The sequence below is a fragment of the Condylura cristata genome, unplaced genomic scaffold, assembly GCF_000260355.1.
Source record: "Condylura cristata isolate star-nosed mole 26May11 unplaced genomic scaffold, ConCri1.0 scaffold00010, whole genome shotgun sequence".
NCBI lineage: Eukaryota > Metazoa > Chordata > Mammalia > Eulipotyphla > Talpidae > Condylura > Condylura cristata.
Window position 1 is genome coordinate 38,616,951 of NW_004567111.1, and position 19,636 is coordinate 38,636,586.

General features: G+C 35.8%; 1 protein-coding gene across 1 annotated transcript in view; it reads right to left on the reverse strand.

Annotated features, from left to right (window-relative positions):
- Positions 1 to 19,636, reverse strand: part of MIPEP (mitochondrial intermediate peptidase) — a 134,601-nt gene that overhangs the window by 8,890 nt on the left and 106,075 nt on the right. The window contains exons 19-20 of the mRNA XM_012723165.1: positions 2,609 to 2,697; positions 1,228 to 1,374 (exon numbers count right to left, since the gene is read on the reverse strand). Of these exons, the coding sequence (XP_012578619.1) occupies positions 1,228 to 1,374; positions 2,609 to 2,697 (236 nt within the window). The remainder of the gene's footprint in view (positions 1 to 1,227; positions 1,375 to 2,608; positions 2,698 to 19,636) is intronic.

A 19,636-nucleotide genomic window follows, 5' to 3' on the forward strand; every position in this document is an offset into this window, starting at 1 on the left:
GGGGGGACACAGACGGAAAGCTTTTGTTTTCCAGAGATAATTGGCAATGTTTGGTAGTTATACTAGGGGAATACTACCTGCATCCAGTGGGGAAAGGCCAAGAAAGCTGTGGAATCCCTTCCATGAAAGTTAAAATGTCAGTTTTGCTAACAGGCTGCTATGCCAATAAGAGCAGCCTGCTGAAGCTGTTGGCTGAAAGATCTCCCTACTTTCACTGTGACCATTCAGACTAATCAATGTGTTCATCCCAGAATCTGCATCTAAAGCAGAATGATAGTCAGAATATAACTGAAATTTGATCACATTGGTGGTCACCCTGAAAAAAACATTCACTCATTCTACCATGATCCCTAAAATCCCTAAAATATTTCATACTTTTAATTCTGCAGTCATCTCTGTATTGTTTCTCAAAATTCCATTTCTGCTTTGGAAAGTAAAAGCACTATCTCATTCAAGAAGCCCACCAGCCCATGAGGCTGTCCTGAGGTTAGGACAGGCTGGTTCTGTGCAGGCACCAAGTTTTCCCTTTGATATCTGGTGCCCAGACTGTAGTATGGACCAATCAGGTGTGGGCTAAAAGAACCAATCAAGATTTAAGCCTATCTCATTAATCATTCAGATCCAAAATCAAGAATGGGTTTATTGGTGCAAAATGGTCCAGTTGATCACCTGGGATTAATAATGTCCAATTGAGCTGGTAGGGTGGGCATCCTGAAAGAGGAGACAAGGCAGGGCAGGAGCCAGCTTGGGATTCTGTTCCTCACCTCCAAAGAAAGAAGGCTCACCAGCCAAACTCTGAAGAAAGAAGGAGGATTCTGCAACTGAGTGCTGAAAAAGAAAAGCTGAAGACCTTCAGAGACCTATCTGCTGCAATGGCCTCTGGCCCTGCCTCCTGCACTGCCTGAAAGGAGCACCAAAGACCTCAGCCTGGTGTCTTAAAGAGCTGTTAGTATTGGCAGAGACCAAAAACTCACAAAGAGCTGTTAACACTGTCTCCTGGTAACTGGTGATGACTGACAATATTGGCCAGTGCTATCCAGCACTGTTGACAAGTGCCTAGCTCAGTGTCTGAGTCACCTCTGAAAGCTGTTCACTGCTTCTAATTATCCGGTACCATCTCCTGGTGCTCTTGCCTCTGCTACTGTCTGTCCAGCATCTGCTACTGTCCAGCCCAGCCTTCAGAGACTGTTGCTGTGGCCTGATGCAGGGTTATCTCAGCAGGCTCACCTGTGAGCACCTCCAGCTGCCACAGTGAGTTGGACATTGGCCCACTGCTTGCCAGTGTGCCATGAGTTCCAGTCCCTCATTGATGGGACAGCACTATCTTGCACAAACAGCCTTTTGTTTGGGATTTTTGGCCACTGTGGACAATATCTGGGGTGAGAAAGCCCACCACCATGGCCTTAACTCTTTGTTTCCCCTGTGTATAAATAAATTCCATTGTTGTTCCCTGAGCTTGAGTGGTCTTCAATTATGTGCAGGGTGAGAATTGATAAACAATCGATAAACTGTCTTCTGCCTTGGCACTGTCTTCTGATGCTAAATCCATACCATAACATGGTTTCATATCCATGATAGTTAGGCAAGGTTTTAATAAATGACTATCCTGAGTTGAACAACTGCATAAGGAACAGGTTAAGCACGGTCACTAAGTTCCTCATTTCTGCGGGACATAATTTGAGTGATTAAAATGTTAGAATGAAGTACAATGCTTATAGTTTATCTAACTGGCATGATGTCATCTATTTTGGTAGACTGCTATAGACTTACATGACATAGAACATTTAAGACATGGAAAATGCTACATAAAAGTAACAACAACTAAATCTAAAGTTCTATGAAAACTACTCCCCAGTTCACGAGTTGAAGGATAAGGTTGCTTATTATTTTTGCACACATTAAATTCCAAAATGTTGGTTTGTGATCAAGTATTTCGGATATTAGCGTCAAATATTCACAATCACAAGTTATTAATCTGATCAACACCACTTGACTCACTGTTTTCTACTTTTTCCTATCTGCTTTATAAGATAGCTGTTTAGCTACTAAGGAGAAACAAAGAATGTCTCTAAAAAATCTATCAAGAAGAGAAACTTCTTGTTAAACAATCACAGAAAAGTTATAGAAATGGATAGTGTTGATATTTACTAAAGATTGTGAATACACACACTGTTAAGACCACTGAAGACTCAGTGATTGAAATGTTAAATATTGTTATATATGTTTCATTGTGGTTAATAGAATGAGAGATCGAAACTACTGAGATAGACCTTTGATCACCAGTTGTTCAGTGTGCCACCCGTGTCCTTCGTCCTCAAACAATGTCACTGGAATATATAGAAAGGCATAATGTAAAGACCTGAGGGTGAGTGCAAAGAAGTATTTGAATATTCCCAACACCACTATTAATTCTAAAAACTCTTCATAATAGTTAATGGCTATTTTTTACGCTGAAATAATTACATGTGCCAAATTCAGCTCAGACTGATTAAGAACTACAGTACAAAGACTGACCTGCCAGTTTGAAAAGTGTAAAGTGAATTTTATGAGATCAGAACTCTCATTCCAGATCTGTCTCTCCCAACCCTAGGGCAACTGTATGGCTCACCCTCCTACTTTGAAGTTTTTCTCTGCTACAAGACTGCGGTTACCCACACCTTTTTCTAAAGGTGGATTCCCACTATCTACAATCAGTTCCTGGGAAAATCAGGATATAAGCCAGAAAGTAAAATTCCTTTCTTCCTTTGAACTGAAAAAACTTATTGCCCCCTGGGTTGGGTTAATATCTGTGACTGTTCAAAAATGAGGTTCTGTCTCTGGGGGTGGTGACAGGACTAAAGCAGAACACCTAAGATTCCTCTGCTGGATAGAAACTGAGCCTCAAGTGGAACCCCACATACATGCTCTGTTTACAAATTAGTTTATATTTTAATTTCATCATTAGATTTAATAATTCCATTTACAATTACAAAAACATTTTGCCTTTGAAGCTCAATGTCTTCCTTAAACAAACACACCCACACATTAAACATGCACACACCCTCTTTTAAAAAGCAGTGCATTTACAAAAGGGAGCTCTTAGCCTTGAGAATGCAGGTGCTCTCTTCCACTTCTTTCTTCTAAAAAGCTCTCAGCAATTACAGAGTCTAAGCTGAGTAAATATCCAAACAAATCAAAGACTAGGGATTCTATTTACTTGCCTATTATTCTTGGTTGCCATTTACCTCCATTATTGAAACTATGCTGTCATTATAAAGTCACTAAATCCTAACTCTGCTTCCATGACATCCTTTCCTCATTTATTTGTTACATTATGCAAGAAAAGGAGGCTTGTGTAAATGAGTGTGTTGTAAAGTACTAAAACTTGCTCGTATTCCCACTATGCAAATCCTATTTTTCTATAAAACCACTTTATCTCTCTGGCAATGTTAACCTTATCGTATGCAAACTTTCAGACTTGTTTACATGATAACTTGCTCTGAGAACTTAGCAGTATCTTCTGTGAGCATCTGTGTAGTCATGACAGGACAGTTCAGTTACCAAAGCTTATAAAAGAGAAACAGGGAAAATACAGTAGAAGAAGCGTGTAACTATTTCTAAACAAAGTGCTTCCTGGTGTAACTTGAAGTTTAAGAGATTTCCAGTCCATATAAGACAAGTTGGGGTGCTTGGATCTGACTCCTTGTTCCTTCACTTGCTATTCTGTGACCTCAGGCAATAAGTGACTTAAGTATGCCTTGACTGTTCAGAAAATCAAATCAGGTAATAAATGCAATGTGCTTAGCACAGTTTCTGGCACATCAAAAACAAATGTTTTCAACAGTAATTATTACTATTCTTATTACTGTTCTTATTGATACTACTATAATTATCTCCCATCCATTAAGTAGAAATTAGTCTTAATCTCTGGTAATATCAAATATGACATATTCTCTGGAAAATTACTAGACAAGGCTATGGCAGCATTTTAATAACAAACCTAAGGTGAAAAAAGGATGCACATGAAAAGGAAGACAAATGGTCCAGCCACTATGGAAGCTGTGTAGAGGTTCCTCAGGACACTAAAAATGAATCTAACACATGACCCAGTGACTCCACTGTTAGGGATCTACCTGAAGAACAAAAAATAAAAACAAAAATCCAGCACTCCTATGTTTATTGCAGCTGCCCCAAACTAGAGAATGGATCAAAAAGATGTGGTATATTTACACAATGGAGTATTACTCACTGATCAAAAGACAAAAATCATACCATTTGCTACAATATGGAAGGAGCTGGATGGGGATCATGCTAGCCTAAATAAATCAGAAGGAAAAAGGTAAATATTGGGTGGTCTTACTTATATGTGGAATATAGAGAAGCCAAACAAAAGGTCAAGAAAAGTTCAAACTAGCAAGCTGACCATAGATCTGAGGCATACAGGAAGGCAGCAAGGGTGGAGGGAGAATGCAAGAGAATACGATGACAGCTCACAGATGATACAGAGGTGGGAAAACGGACACTACAACATTGTAAGAAAAAAAATAGTTAAAGAGAAAAAAAAAATTTTAAAGATGTAGTATTAAAATTCCCATTATTGTGAGTGGATGATTTGAGATTTCAAGAATTTTTTAAAGCTCAGTTTTGTTTACATTGCTTGAAGGGAAAATAAAAGTGGAATTTAGCCTACCTCCTGACCCTACAACTAAATCTAACTAAACATACATTTAGTACTGTAGGAGATTAGGAAACTAAACATGTGTTACTTGATGTACCTACCTTACGTGATGGGGTAGAAAAGGCGCTTGCCAATGTCATTCAAATATTTGAGATGTGCAATCTAACGCTAATGAGAGATTATTTTACAAAAACAAAGTAAAAATGAACTACTAAGTAAAAATAAAAAGGTTTAGATATGATCATTCCTTAATCTAGTATCATTATTAATGTTATAGACAAAAAAAAGTCTCTTTTAGAGATAGCTGAAAAGACTCACATAAACACTACAAAATGCCTCATAAACGACCTTTCAGGAAATGATGCAATAAAATCAAGCAAAATTTTCCTGTCTCTACGCTCTGGCAATATTTCAAACAAGAAGTGGTTAACAAGTGTCAATTTCAATTCCTCAACTAAAATCTGCTCAAATCTCTACTATTACACTATTATTGTTGTGCCTTTCATTAGTATACCTTCTAAAAAATAAATCCATCAGTGTATCCTCAGCCATCAGTCCTGCATGAGGTACTTAGAGCTGCTAAGTAGCTTTTAAACCCCAATGCCTCTGGGTACTGAATAAGAATCAAGAACTTTAGGAAAGTGACATCTACTTTTCTAAACTGTTTTTAGTCCACTGCCAACAGCATACATTTATAACCACATGTGAAGAACATCCATAATGACCTTTTCAAAAGAACATTTTGTGATATTGCCATTGAGCAATCAAAAGAGCTGAAAGAATATTACATGCATTCCTTTGAAAGGTAGTATATAAGCTGACAATATAAAAATGGGATTGCTGATACATTTCATACTTGTGGGGGGAACCCCTCTCACACTGAAACAGTACAGAAACAGTGCTCAAAAGTGCCAAGGAGTGCTAAACAATGGTTATGGGACAGTGCCATGGTGGGAAACAGATTACTGTCGGTGGGTTCTCACCCACATCCAAAATTGCAATACTGCTCAACTTCACTCAGGCTCAACATCCAGCGATCGGGTTTATTTAAGAAACAGGAGATTGGGGAAAAGGAAAGTTTTCAAGGCTACAAGTTGGCCAGCTATTTTACCCCAAATAGTATCTGCAGTGCCTCAGAAGTCCCAAACAAAGGCCATTGTGGAACTGACACTACAGCAGAACTATAGCAGTTTTCTGACGGCCCAACCAGACAGGGATAGACTCCACAGCAACAGGAGGTGGTGCCAGAGAACCTGCGGTTGTGGTCAGCTCTGTGAGACACTGGACTGAGTTCTTGCGCGCACTGTAAGAGGCTGGGCTCGAAGCAGACATAGCAGCTGAGGGAGGTCTAGAGATCTATGATGGCTATTAGGACCTACAGAGATTGCTTGACGCATCTCTCTCTTTAGAAGCTCAGAGCAAAACCCTCCTTTCAAAGGTGGTCCAAACAACAGCTTCTCTTCGGAAGCTGCCTACAGACTGATGGAAGATACTAGCTCTTGCTCTGCTTTTTACCCCATTCAGAAACCCCCACCCGAAAAGCTTGATTGAGCCATCTTCAATCTTAAGCTTCTGATTGGACTGTTTAATACCAATCAGCTCATTCTGCATTTCTCAGTCCAAATAATTAACTAATGACGTGGGCTAGAACCTGACAGCTAATTTGTACCTGATTGGTCCATTTTGCTTGTAACTGGTGGATTCATTTTTGAAACCTACAGCTAGATCTACAAGATGGGACAAACTCAGCCCAGACCACACTCAGGTCAGGGCAGCTTGGTGGACCTGTTGGCTCTAGGAAACCATGTTCAGAGTCAAGGCAGCATGGGAAGAAAAACACTGGTCATTGGTGAGCTGAGGCTGGCCTGCCACTACTCCAAAAAATGTCGTCTTGCCCTGTGGTCTCTGGGAGCTGTGGGGACTCAGTAACAACACCTCAAATAAGTCAAATTCCAGAGACATTACTTCAGACCACTACACAAATAGCAGAGGGCTTTACCACATTTTCACAACAGGTAGAAAATAAGTTGATTATAATTCAGGGAAAATGAGCACTATCAAGTTTATCAAAAGTCTATAGCTGAGAGGGGTCTGGTGTGGTGAGCAAGCACCACATGAGCTTTGAAAACAAATGGCTTGGGTAAATCCATCACACTGCCATTCAGTAACCTTGCAATATTGAGGAGGTTACCTGACTTCTCTAGGCCTTACTTTCTAATAGAAGTGGATAATACCACTTACCAAATTAACCTTAGGGGAATCAAAGATTCTGCTTATGTCCACATTTGATGCTCTCATTAAGGCATTGTTCCCTGACCTTTTCAGCACAGTAAGCCCCCTTATTCCATGCTGTTTAATATAGACTGAAATCATTTAGGCAGGAACTTTTGTTGTCCAGGGTTTGAAAAGAGGGCCTCTACTCTAAGCACCAATGAACATGCAGTGGACAACCTTTTTTCTAATAAGGTCCTTTACTTATTCCTTCATCCAGTTGGTTTACAGTCACTCACCCTGTGAGTGAATAAGGAAATGCCAAGGCAATGTACTAAACATGTCTAATGCAACACAAAGCTGGTAAGTTAACAGTTAAAACTATTCCATTTTAAAATGTACTTTCCCATCTGTGCTAGCAAAAATGATGTTGGTTGAATTTAGTCATTGGAATATTGAGAGGAAAATAGGGAAAATAAAATCCAAGAACAGTAGAGGCTTCTGAATTAAGGGGAGCAGAAGAAAAGATCTACTGCTTTCTGGTAAAGGCTGACTTATTTTATTGGTTCAAAGATATCAACAGGCCATGTGGTTTCTATTACCCTACAATGTAAAAAGTAAATGAAATGCTCATCAGTTTCTAGTGTGGCAATACACAGTTATTTACCTGATGTGTTAAAAAATATATATATCGTAACTTACAGAAGTGATCCATTCCCAGTTTTCTAAAGTCAACTTACTTGGAAAATTTAAGTTTGCATTTTCTATGAGTGCATTACATTTATAACACCCATATATTTTCTCCCTTATTTAGCTGTATCTCTGAACTACTGTCCTTGGATTTTAGTTTTAGTTCTTTGCATCTCAAGTTTTTATTAATCTCTTTAGTTTAAAGTTTGATCTTTTTTTATTATTATTATTTAAAAGCAAAGAACATTTGAATAGCTATTCAAAGGGTAGGTGCCTCTTGCTAGTTACAGACTGCTACCTGTATCTAGGAATAGATTGAATGCTTTGAGCAACCTATCAAAATCACCTGTGTGATATATTTCCAAAGCATAGTATTGCTTGACATGCTAATAGTTTTAAATCATCTTATCTTTTAATATTTAATATGCCACATAAGGTTCCCTCATAAGTCAAATAGTAAAATAGACTCTGGGTGGGCACTCTAACCATGTGCATACATCCTCAGCACAAGTTAGAATTTATTTACACTGAACCTTCCCAAATTCATGTTGATTAACACAAGAAGAATCTGTCATGTGTTAATGCATCTCTTTGCCTTGAAACTCTCACTTAAAACATAAAAAGCTAAGAGACATATTTAAACAATAAATCCAGCTTATTCATATTTCTCAAAGTCTGTATGCATTACTATTCTCTCACAGTTTTGGGCCACCAGCTTGGTTACACAATGGTAATATTTAGGGATTAGCCAGAGGCTTGATTAAACGTTGACTACATGTTTTAAAACTAAAGTAGTAACAATCACTATTTTTTAACATTCTAAAACAAATAAAATACCTTTTCTATTTAAGGTGCCATGTACACATTTGACAAAAGAGAAAATACATCAAGCTAGTGCTGAACAATGACAGTTTATATAGTTTTGTTACTTTAAATGTCAGCTGTACTTCTGCTGACATATGGGACTTGATAGCTGTTGTGTTTGTAAATACAACTAACACCAGCAGTAACATCATATATTAGGCACATTTGGCCTATTAGGTTAATCAGATTATTTAAAAATAATAATAATAAAAGCAACAGTGTCCACTACCTAAACAATTCTAGGTCAATCTGAATAATTGTGTCATCCTATCAGTTAACACTGTCTGAAACTGGAATAAATTTGCCTTGTGACAAAGTTGATTTCCCATTTTTAGAACTGTGGAAGGGTTTCCTAGAGCAAATCTATCACAAGTCCCCTTTAGTAATTCAGACATTGAATCCCCTAGACTGCTGATCTTCTTTGACCCGAATTCTACCAGATGACTGTATTGTTTTAGGGCAACAGGTCTACTACTTGCTTTCATGTTTCCATCATACCCTTTTTTTATTCATCACACTCAGTAAGTAACCAGCCACTACACCCCTTGCTCAATCAATGGGTTCCCACGGCTCTCAACCTCTACAAAAGCTTGACTACCTCTACCACAGAAAGCAGGGAACTAGGCAATTGTCCTTGCCATCTGTCTTACTTCCATGCCAAATAAATTCCAAGACTTGCTGTTCTTGCTTCACAAGGATTTCTTAAATCAGAAAACTTTTCATCCCAACTGCCTTGTCTCTTGAATTCACTCTCCTTTTTCACCAGATCACTGAACAACAAGGGGCCTATTTAAAACAGCCCTTACCATGTCCCTATCCTCAGCAGTCAGTAGATATTACAAGCAATAAATCCAATCTTGTCACTACCTGTCTTAAAAACAGACTTAACATTTTCTCATGGCCCTCCAAAAGTGAAAAATCTTTCTACAATGCTGTCATGATCTAATGCCACTTACCACTCCACTCTTACTTTGTGCTACAAACACCTCCTACAGTTATATCTGTGTGACTTTATGTGTCCTCTTCATAAAAAATGACAGTGGCACTTGGAATGGCTACTGGGAAGTAGGAAAATGTGATAAATGAAATTAAATGCAATTTGAACTATGGTTAGTAAAGTCATTACTAAAAATCTTACCAAAGAAATTTTTTTTTTGTTTTTTTTTTTTCATTACTAAAAATCTTACCAAAGAAATTTTTTTTTTGTTTTCACGCATATGATTTGAAGATAGTTTTATATTTGCTGAAAAATTGTAACAATTGTGCCTAGAGTTCTCAAATACTCCCTATCCAATCAGTTTCCTTTATAATCAACACCTTACTTTCCTTGGTATGGCCCACACGTCACAACAAATTAACCAATATTGATACAGAATTATGAACTAAAGTCACATTTTATTCAGACCTCCTTTGCTTTTATTTTTGTTCTTTTTCTGTTCCAGAGTTCCATGCAGTAGAGCATATCACACACAGCTGAATTGTCTCTTGGGTTCCTCAAGCCTTGACAGGTTCTCAAGTTTTTGTTTTTGATGACCTGGACAGCTTTGAGGACTGGTCAGGTATGTTTCACTAAGTCCCTCCGTTTGGGTTTGTCTGATAGTTCCCTCATAATCATTAGTCTCAGGTTAAGGGCTTGGGAAGGAAGACTACAGAGGTGAAGTGCCCTTCACATCACCTTTATCAAAGGTACACATTATATTGGCATGCCTTATCGCAGTTGATGGTAAGATCGAACAACTGACTGAAATAGGGTTTGTTAGTTTCTCTACTGTAAAATTATTCTAATTTCCCCCCTTCTCATACTGTAGTTTTGGAAGAAGTCTCTTCAAAGAATTATGATCCATTCCTTTGAGGAAGAACTATCTACATAACTTGTTTAAAGATCTTCTGCATGAGAAATTTGAGTATTTTACTTATTTATTCATTCATTCTATTAATTATTTATATATATCAGCATGAATATACTGGTGAATATATATTTGATATGTGTGTTAGTGACATTACTGCCTAATTCTGTTTTGAATTATTGCAGCTGGGCCATTTGGGATTCTTTTAGTAGATCCTTTGTTCCCTTTGACCTACAAGCCATCATTGTGGGTTTTCTGAGCACTTGCTTCAGGCCTATATTGTATACTCAGATCTAGAATCAACCACTTCTCCAAGGAGCTCAGGTACCTTTTCAATAGGGAAGGATATGAAACCAAGATCTGGTTGCTGGGTGTGCTCATTGCTACTAGGATCCATCAGGTTATTAAAGAAAAGGAAAAGGATAGTCATTATTACAGATTGTTTGAATTAATCCCCTTAGGATATGGAGATGCCTTTTTAGAATAAAAATCAAATTCCCTGGTTAGTTTTCCTGAACAAAAATAACCTGTAATAAATTAGAAGAGATGATATAGGGTAACTCTGACAAAAATGAAATGTGTTTTGAAAACAGAAAAGTCTGCAGATATGTAAGGTATTATGATTTTAATCAGCTTAAGGTAAAGCCCTGTGGGTTTCTAGTTGTTGGTTCATGAGTCAGTGTGGCAACACAGAAAAAAACAAACTTAAGGGAGTTTCAGTGACAGCTGACTCATGTATTTCTTTTAGTCTTATCTTTTAGTCTTTTATAAAACTATGTCAAGTTATTGCTTTGTATCTTTACTTGCAGCCTGCTTTTGGCCAGAGAGACATAAAAATAAAATTAAGAGTTTCTTTTCTGGAACGGAGCACAGAAATAAAATTGTTTCATATTTGAAATAAACTCCAGGAATGCTAAAATCTTGGACTTTAATCTCTGCTTTTCCCCACAAAATTCTTTGTGCAAAGGATGAAAGATGAGAGCACAAGGAATGCTATAAACACAGGCAGAAACATGAAACTTCACTGGGCATCATGCTTATTTGACTGTGGTAAGGCTCTTTATCAGAACCACCATGACTAAAAATGATTATAAACTAAGTTCATAGCTTTGCCACAAAAGTCTAAAGGAGCTGATATGAAAAAGAAAGAACTTTTTTCCTTGTAAATAAGGCTAAAGGAACTCACACGATTCAGGAAAAAATTAATTGCTGATCAGTTGATGTCAGGCTGACCTCGCCAGTGTCAATGAGAATAGTTAGACCATGACATTTAAAAAAACACAACAGCCTTTGGGGATTATTGAGGCATCAAGGCTCATGTCACTGGCATCCCCCACCTTCTAAAGATTAACTCAATTACAAATCAGAATTTAAAGATCAACTAAAGAAAGCATGGGAGTCAGAGAGAGAACCATCCCTTACTAAATTTTGTCATCTATGAAAAAAGGAGCTGTATGACTTATGTTATAGTAGATTAAATGAGGTAGCATAGCAGAAGTCACCTGCTATTTGGATATTTTTCAATCTGACAGCTTCACCGACCTCCCCCACCCCAGTTCCATTTAAAGATAAATAAAAACTTAACCTAAAGACAAAAGCCACTTACCCACAAAATTTAGATAACATAAAAACAAAACTTAATAGTCTACAGAGAAAGATATGTAAACTTGCATGAGTCATTCAACTGTCATTCACAAGCTGCTGAAGAAATAGCTTCTTTCCCTAATAGACATAGCTCTACTTTTCTATTTGCTTTAGTAAGAAATAATTCTACTTCCTACTGAGTATATTACTTCCCTGTTACTCACAAACCTTACTGATACTTAGCTTTCTAGAAAATCATCCCTTTTCTGAAGTGGCAGTAATAAAAACTGAACTTCTAATCATTTTGACCATAGCATACTTAAAATAATATTCTAGCATTTACTTTCTTGAAGTGGCAAAATGAATGAAAATAATGTATCATCATGTTTTATCTTAAGTAGTAACTTTAAATTCTCCTATTACTCAGAGATGTGATACTTACTATAAACCATAAAACACTGTGGGGGTATGGAATGAAAAACAGAAAAATTTAACATTGACAATTGAATGCAAAGAGTTCAAACTAACCCCAGAATTCTGGAGATTAAGAAAGTTGGTTTCAGTAAGGTATTATCTTACTATGATTAATGGGGAATCAAACAACAGTATATTATGCTTATAACATAGATCTTTATGTATGCTATGGATGTGTTTAAAATAAGGTAAGCATATAATTTCAATAAATAATGCTATGACTTTTTTATTGCATTTGTTATATCAATTATAATCCTTTCTCTCTCTCTTTCTCATACACACTCACATACACAATCAAACGCTGAAGACATGGACTGAAAATAGAGTTAAGATTAGGTAGAGATGTTTTGAAGTCAAATAACTTTTTGTCACTTCTAGGGAGTGACTTGCTCATCTAAGTTACAGATAGTAAGAAGCAGAGCTAGTAGGAGAGCAAAGAAAACTACTGAGCATATTTCTTTGCTCAGAAGGAAATGTATTGTTTTAAACAATATTTTGTTCTTTTTAAATTATGTTTAGAGTGTCAAGAGAGAATCCTACAAAACCTTAGCTTGATTAATGGCTCCAGGGGAACCAAGAGGTACTGAGAAATCAAGAACTTGTTATTATTTTTTAAAGTGATGCATATTACTTCTTTAAAGGGCCTGTACATACTGGAACCCAGTGCAGGGTGAAAAGCGCCAGGACAGCAAGAGAAGGAGATCCATTTGCTTATCTGGGGCAAATGCCATGGGGGCAGAGGCCAGTTAGGTTCCTCTTTGGGGATAGAGAAGTTAGCAGGTAGTAATTTCCTACGTTCCCTTTCCTATACCTTGCTGGTATGAGGGGGCATACACGAGGTTAGCACACACATTGGAAACATACAAACAGCAGTTAAAAGAAAAGTAAAATTATGGAACCTACAAGACAATATCAGGTAAAAACATCTAAATTATAAGAATTTCTAAGGGGTGGGGGAGGTCAGAACAACTATTTGAAGAAATAATGGCTAAAAATTTCACTAACCTGAGGGAAGTAAATACTTATCTAGGTCAAGGAAGCAAGAGAATTCCCAATAGGATGAACCCAAAGAGATCCATAAGAAAACACATTATAATTGAATTGTTAAAAGTCACAGATAGGGAATCTTAAGGCCAACAAGAAAAAAAACAACATTTTATGCACAAGGGAAGCCTTCCACCCCCATTCCCGGAAATTCTATCAGCAGAGTTTTCATCAGAAACAGCAGAAGAGAGTGGAATGAAAGTGCTCAAAGAAAAACAGCCAACCAAAATACTTTACCCAGAAAGGTTATTACTCATAACTGAAAGAGAGATAGTTTCCAGACAAAAATTAAGAGTTCAATATCACCAATCAAGCCTTAAAAGAAATGTTAAAGGACTTAATTTAAAAAAAGCACTAACAACTAAAAGGAAAACACATAAAGAAAAAAATTATTAATAAAGGTAACTTAACAGTAAAGGTAGTAGAATAATCATTTAGAATGCTAGTTTGAAGGTTAAATGAAACAAGCAATAAATTAGTATACAATAATAATTAATTATTATAATAAATTAGAATGGAAATTACCAAAGGCATAAAATGTTGGGGTAGGAGAAGCAAAAAGGTAGAATTTCAGAAAATATTTAAAGTTAAAATTAAATATCAAATTAAAATAGAATGTGATGTAGATAAGCTGTTGTATGTGCACCATATGAGACTACAAAATAAAAGCCTATTCTAGCTACCTAAAAGACAGTGAGAAAGGAACCTAAACACAACACTACAGAGAGTTATAAAATTACAAAAGAGAAAACAGAAAGTAACTATAAAAACAATCAGATAACAATTAAAATGCAAAACAAATTTATGATTCAATGATTGTCTTAAGTATGAATGGACTACATTTTCTAATCAAAGTATACAAGTGAATGACTATTAAAAAAATAAGACTCTTCATATGTTGCCTACAAGAGACTAGATTTAGATATAAGGACTAAAATGGAAACAAAATGGAAATGGAAAAAAAAAATCCAGCATAGCCATCAGTGTATTTGACAAAATAGAGTTTAAGACAGTTAAAGACATTACATAATGATATATAAAAGGACATTACATAATGACCAAGGGGTCAATCCGAGAATTTAAATATGTATGCACTTAACATAGGAGCAAATACATAAACCAGATATTAACAGACCAAACAAGGTAAATGACAGGAATATATTAGTAGTAAGGAACTTTAATATACATTCATATCAATGGACAGCTCATCTATACAGAAAACCAACAAAGACAGGCCTTAAATGACACACAACAGATGGTAGATATCTTATATTAAAGCAATAATAGCAATATAAGGAATATAATGTCCATTCAAAAAGGGAAGAATACACATTTTTGTCAAGTCTCTATGAAATATTCCTATTATATTTCAACATAATATTGGAAGTTCTAATGATTGCAATTAGACAAAAAACAAAGAAAGTAAAGGTCTCAAAATTGAAAAGGGGGAAATAAACTGTCACTTTGCAGATGACATATTTATATCAAGAAATCCCTAAACTGTTAAAACTAATAAACCAATGATGAAACAATTATAGTCCTAAGTTTCTATCATAAATAAAACACTAATTCAAAAATAGATATGCACCTCTCTGCATTATTTATAATAGCCAAAAGATGGAAATAACCTAAATGCTCATCAATACAATATACTGTAATGGATAAAAATTGTGTGATACACAAAACTAATGAGACAGGACTAATTACAAAGATCTGCACAGAGCTGATGAAACTCATCGAAAACAAAGTAAACAGTCCAGTCAAAAAGTGGGCAGAGGAGCTAAAAAGACACTCCTCCAAAAAGCAAATACAAATGGACAACAGGCCTATAAAAAAATGTTCCACATCACTTGTAATCAGGGAAATACAAATCAAAACCACAATGTGATACCATCTTACACAGTGAGAATGGCACATATTAAAAAACTAGCAACAACAAGGCAAGGATGTGGAGAAAAAGGAACTCTCCTACACTGCCGGTGGGAATGCAAACTGTTCCAACCATGATGGAAAGCTGTGTGGCGGTTCCTCAAACAGCTAAAAATGGAACTTCCATATGATTCAGCAAGTCTACTCCTATGAATCTACCCAAAGGACACAAAAACATTAATTCAAAAGAATACATGCACTTCTCTGTTAATGCAGCATTGTTTACAATAGGTAAGCTATGGAAACAACCCAAGTGTCCAAAATAAACGACTGGATCAAGAAGGTATGATAAAGATGCACAATGGAGTACTACTTAGCAATCAAAAGGATAGACTCATACCATTCACAGAATAATGGATGGAATTGGAAGGGATCATGCTCAGTGAAATAGGCAAGAAAGAAAAAGAAAAAATATTGGGTAGTTTCACTTATAGAAGATATATAGGGAATCCAAATAAGGTATTGGAGGGAAAATGTAATTATATTAAAGTAAAAACCAAAAATCAACAGGTGACTATAAACCAGAAACACTACAGGGTGGGAGGAGGGAAAAGGATCAAAACAGGGTTGGGAAGAGCACAAGGGCCTATGGTGATGGTGCACAGGTGAATTGGTGGTGAGCACTTAACGGGGACTACACCTGAGATGACAAAGCATACATTGTATAAAATGAAGGCTGATATAAAACAATATATAAAATAATTTAAAAAAACTTTATTTTACCAAAAAAAGACATGATACAAACACACAAGAATATCATATAGTCATCAAAAAGAATGAAGTCAAGCCATATGTATTTAAACAAAATGGTCAGACTTTGAGGGTATTATGCTAGTGAATTAAGTCAAACAGAGAAAGACAAATATCATATAATTTTACCACATCTAAAAGGCAAAACAACGCAAACACTTATCAATAGAGAACAAAATGGTGTTTGCTAGAGGAGAGGCTGGAATGAAAGGAAGACAAAAATTTATGAAACATACCAAGAGTTCAAATTTTTCATTATAAAACAAGTCATGGATTATAATATACAGCATGAGGCGATAGGCATTAATATTACATTTGAAATTCAAGGAATTAGGAAAAGATGAGTAACAGACATTGCAATATGATCAACTTGCATTATATGCATGTCTAATCATTACATTGTATATCTTAAATTAAAATAAAGTTGTTTGCCAATTATAATTCAGTTAGGAAAAGGAAAACTTCTGTTGTTGCAACTTGAATTTTTAATGTGTGGGTCCCTTAATATAGAGTGTTAAAAGTTAATAGAGATATATGGCTGCCCTGCAATAGCCGTTAGCTGATGAATATGGAGCAAACAAAAGGGAGAAAGGAAAGTGAAGAGATCTATGTTCTCTTGGACTTTCATTTGACAGCGATGTGAGTAGAAGGAGGTTAATCTGTTGACAGAGACTAGAAAATACCAAGGGACTCATCATTTTAGAATGATGGCTCATTCTAAAAATGAAACATTATCTAAAATGACTCTGTATAGTATTTATTAAAATATCAAAAAAAAAAGTATTTGTTTCCTATGAAGATGTTTCATTCAAAGAGCTCAGTACAATGCACTGGTATCTGAGTCTAAGGAACAGCCTGGAGTTAATTTTGTAACATGTCTTAAGTAAGGGTATTAAAAAAGTTATTTGGTCAGGAAAGTACACAGTTTGAAGTTAGATATTCTATTTCTTTACTTTTTGCTACTTGATATATCATTCTTGAAACTACTCTAAATAAAAAATACAAAGTACCTATAAAATTATATTTTCATAAAAATTGTACTTTCAAAAAAAGCAACTACATTGTTATGCCTTTATATTACAACCCTTAGTAATTTTACCACTCCTAAGGATATGCCAATATTAAGGCTGTAGACAATCATCTTAGACATTCCTGTTTGGGGGGTAACACATTAACTGCATATAAGAATATGAGAAACCATTGCTGGTCTTGTCTTACAAATCCAACCCTATAAAGTGACAACAGGCATAGTCTCTTTATATATCTCCCATTTATCCTTGACACGTAAGAAAGCATGTGAATTAATGAGATCTGACAGAACATTAAGAAAAATATTAGTTTAAAAGCAGAATGATTCTATTGTTGGTATTAACTGGAATCTAAATAATATCTCTGGCTTGAACCAGTCTTGTTTTCTCTCATGCGTGTGTGAATTTTGGAATAGAAAATATTAAGTTTCTTAACACAAAAATGTTTAAAGGACAGAATTTTTAGAGAATTTTTTTTACAACATTCTTGGAAGCAGCGTAGAAAAATACATCAGCCAAAAGACAAACAATGAAAAGGATTTAATTTTGTTTCACTTGATGGAACTAACCACTTAATAAGCTGTAAGTATTTAGACTCTGGTCTAAAAAAGGATAAACTTATCACAACTCCTGGGAGAATATACCTAATAGAAAACTGAAATGATAAAGTTAACCTAGAGCATCTCTTCCACTCTCAATCCATAGTACATTGTTTATGCAGCAGTATACAATACCAACTGAAAAAGCACAGTTTAAGCTCTCACTTCTTTACTACCTATGTTACAGTTAACTTCTATTTTTGTCCACAACAATCCCTAACAAGAGGATCCTGCTCCAGAACTATGTGTAAGAGCATAGACTGCTGAAGAGCTTAGTCTTGGCTGCCAAAAGCCTATTTCAAATCCTGGCTTTTCTACTCATGGTCTGGTAAAATAGGCAGGGGACCTGACTTGTTTCATCATCTGTAAAATGGGGATAATGGTAATTCCTATCTTTAGGGTTACAAGAACACTACTCAGTAACATGATAACAACGTAGAACAGTTCCTGAATGTGGTAGGTCACTAAACACTATTGGGAAACTGAGGCTTATCAGCAAGACTTCATCTGGAAAGCACAGCTCTACAGCAGAATCTACTGATAAGAGACAGAATTGCTACTGGCAAAGAACAGCTGGACTATTATGCTACAGAAACTGCCGGGTTTCTGGGCTGGAAAATTTTACTTGTTGATAAATGGACTGGGATATCAGACACATAAGACCTAGATGAACACATACCTAATAAAGCTGATGGGGGTGCAGAATTGGGATTTTTGTGTAGCTTCTTTCACTGTTTCACTTTCAGCACTATAATCATGCTTGACATGATTTTTATTCAATAAATTCTGCTTAATAAATGAATGGTCAAAGGAAAGTATCTGGAGCTTGGCTATAAAAGGAACTAGGCATTTGATAGAATAGATTTAGACAAGGAAAGACCTGCATCAGATCCTTATTATTAGGGCCCATTCAGTTACTAAATTAAAAAACATTCTTTTTTCACTAATACTGGAAGGTACTTTCTAAAAGCAAAATTTTAAGACATGGAAGAATCAACTGCAAATACAACCAGAGATATGCTACCTTGAATTAAAAATCATAATGGTTAACTTATGTTACAATTAAATTTTTAGTGGAGAAACTTAAAAAAATAGGAAAATAAACATTGTGAAACCTCAAAGAGAAGAGTTAATTAAGTTCACATTTTTTTTAATAGGTAAAAATCCAACCTGATGTCTTGGAATTTCTATCAATTATATAGTGAAGCTTTCGGAGAAGTAATTTAAGGAATAAGAAATAAATTAGCTCTTTGGGTTGAAGAAATACATTGTAACTTATCAAATCTAAAGGCAAATTTTCTGAGAATCTGTGGCAAATTTAACTATGTCCTCTTTAAAGTGGAAACATTTTGCAAGTTAAAAGTATGAAATTCGGCACCTAAATAAATCATAGCAACAAAAATTTCTTTGGGATTCAATAACAGAAATACAATTAAAATCAATTTCTTCATGGAATACAATGAATTAGATGCTCAAAACAAAGTACACAACTGAAACATCACTTCTTTAAAAAACATACAAGAAGTATGAAACAATTTTCAAATAGATGATGCAGGAAGAACTTGAAGCGCAAACTAAAACGTATAATCCATAAAACCTTAAAAAGGAAGGGCGTGGCCCAAAAATGGATGACTGGATTAAAAAGATGTGGTGCATATACACAATGGAATATTACTCAACAACCAAAAAAAAGAAACACATCTCTTTTGCAGCAACAAAGATCATGCTTACTGATATAAGCCAGAAACAAAAGGAAAAATACCGGATATTTTCTCTCATAGCAGGAGTATAACAGAACAGGCAAGAAAATAATGATAATGATGAACAGCTGTAGACCAGAGACATTTTGTGGGGGTGTACTGGGGAATGGGATCAAAAACAGTAGAGGGAGGGAAATGCACTGGACTACGGTGATGGCACATGGGTGACTTGGTGATGGGAAACCCAAGGGGACTGCAA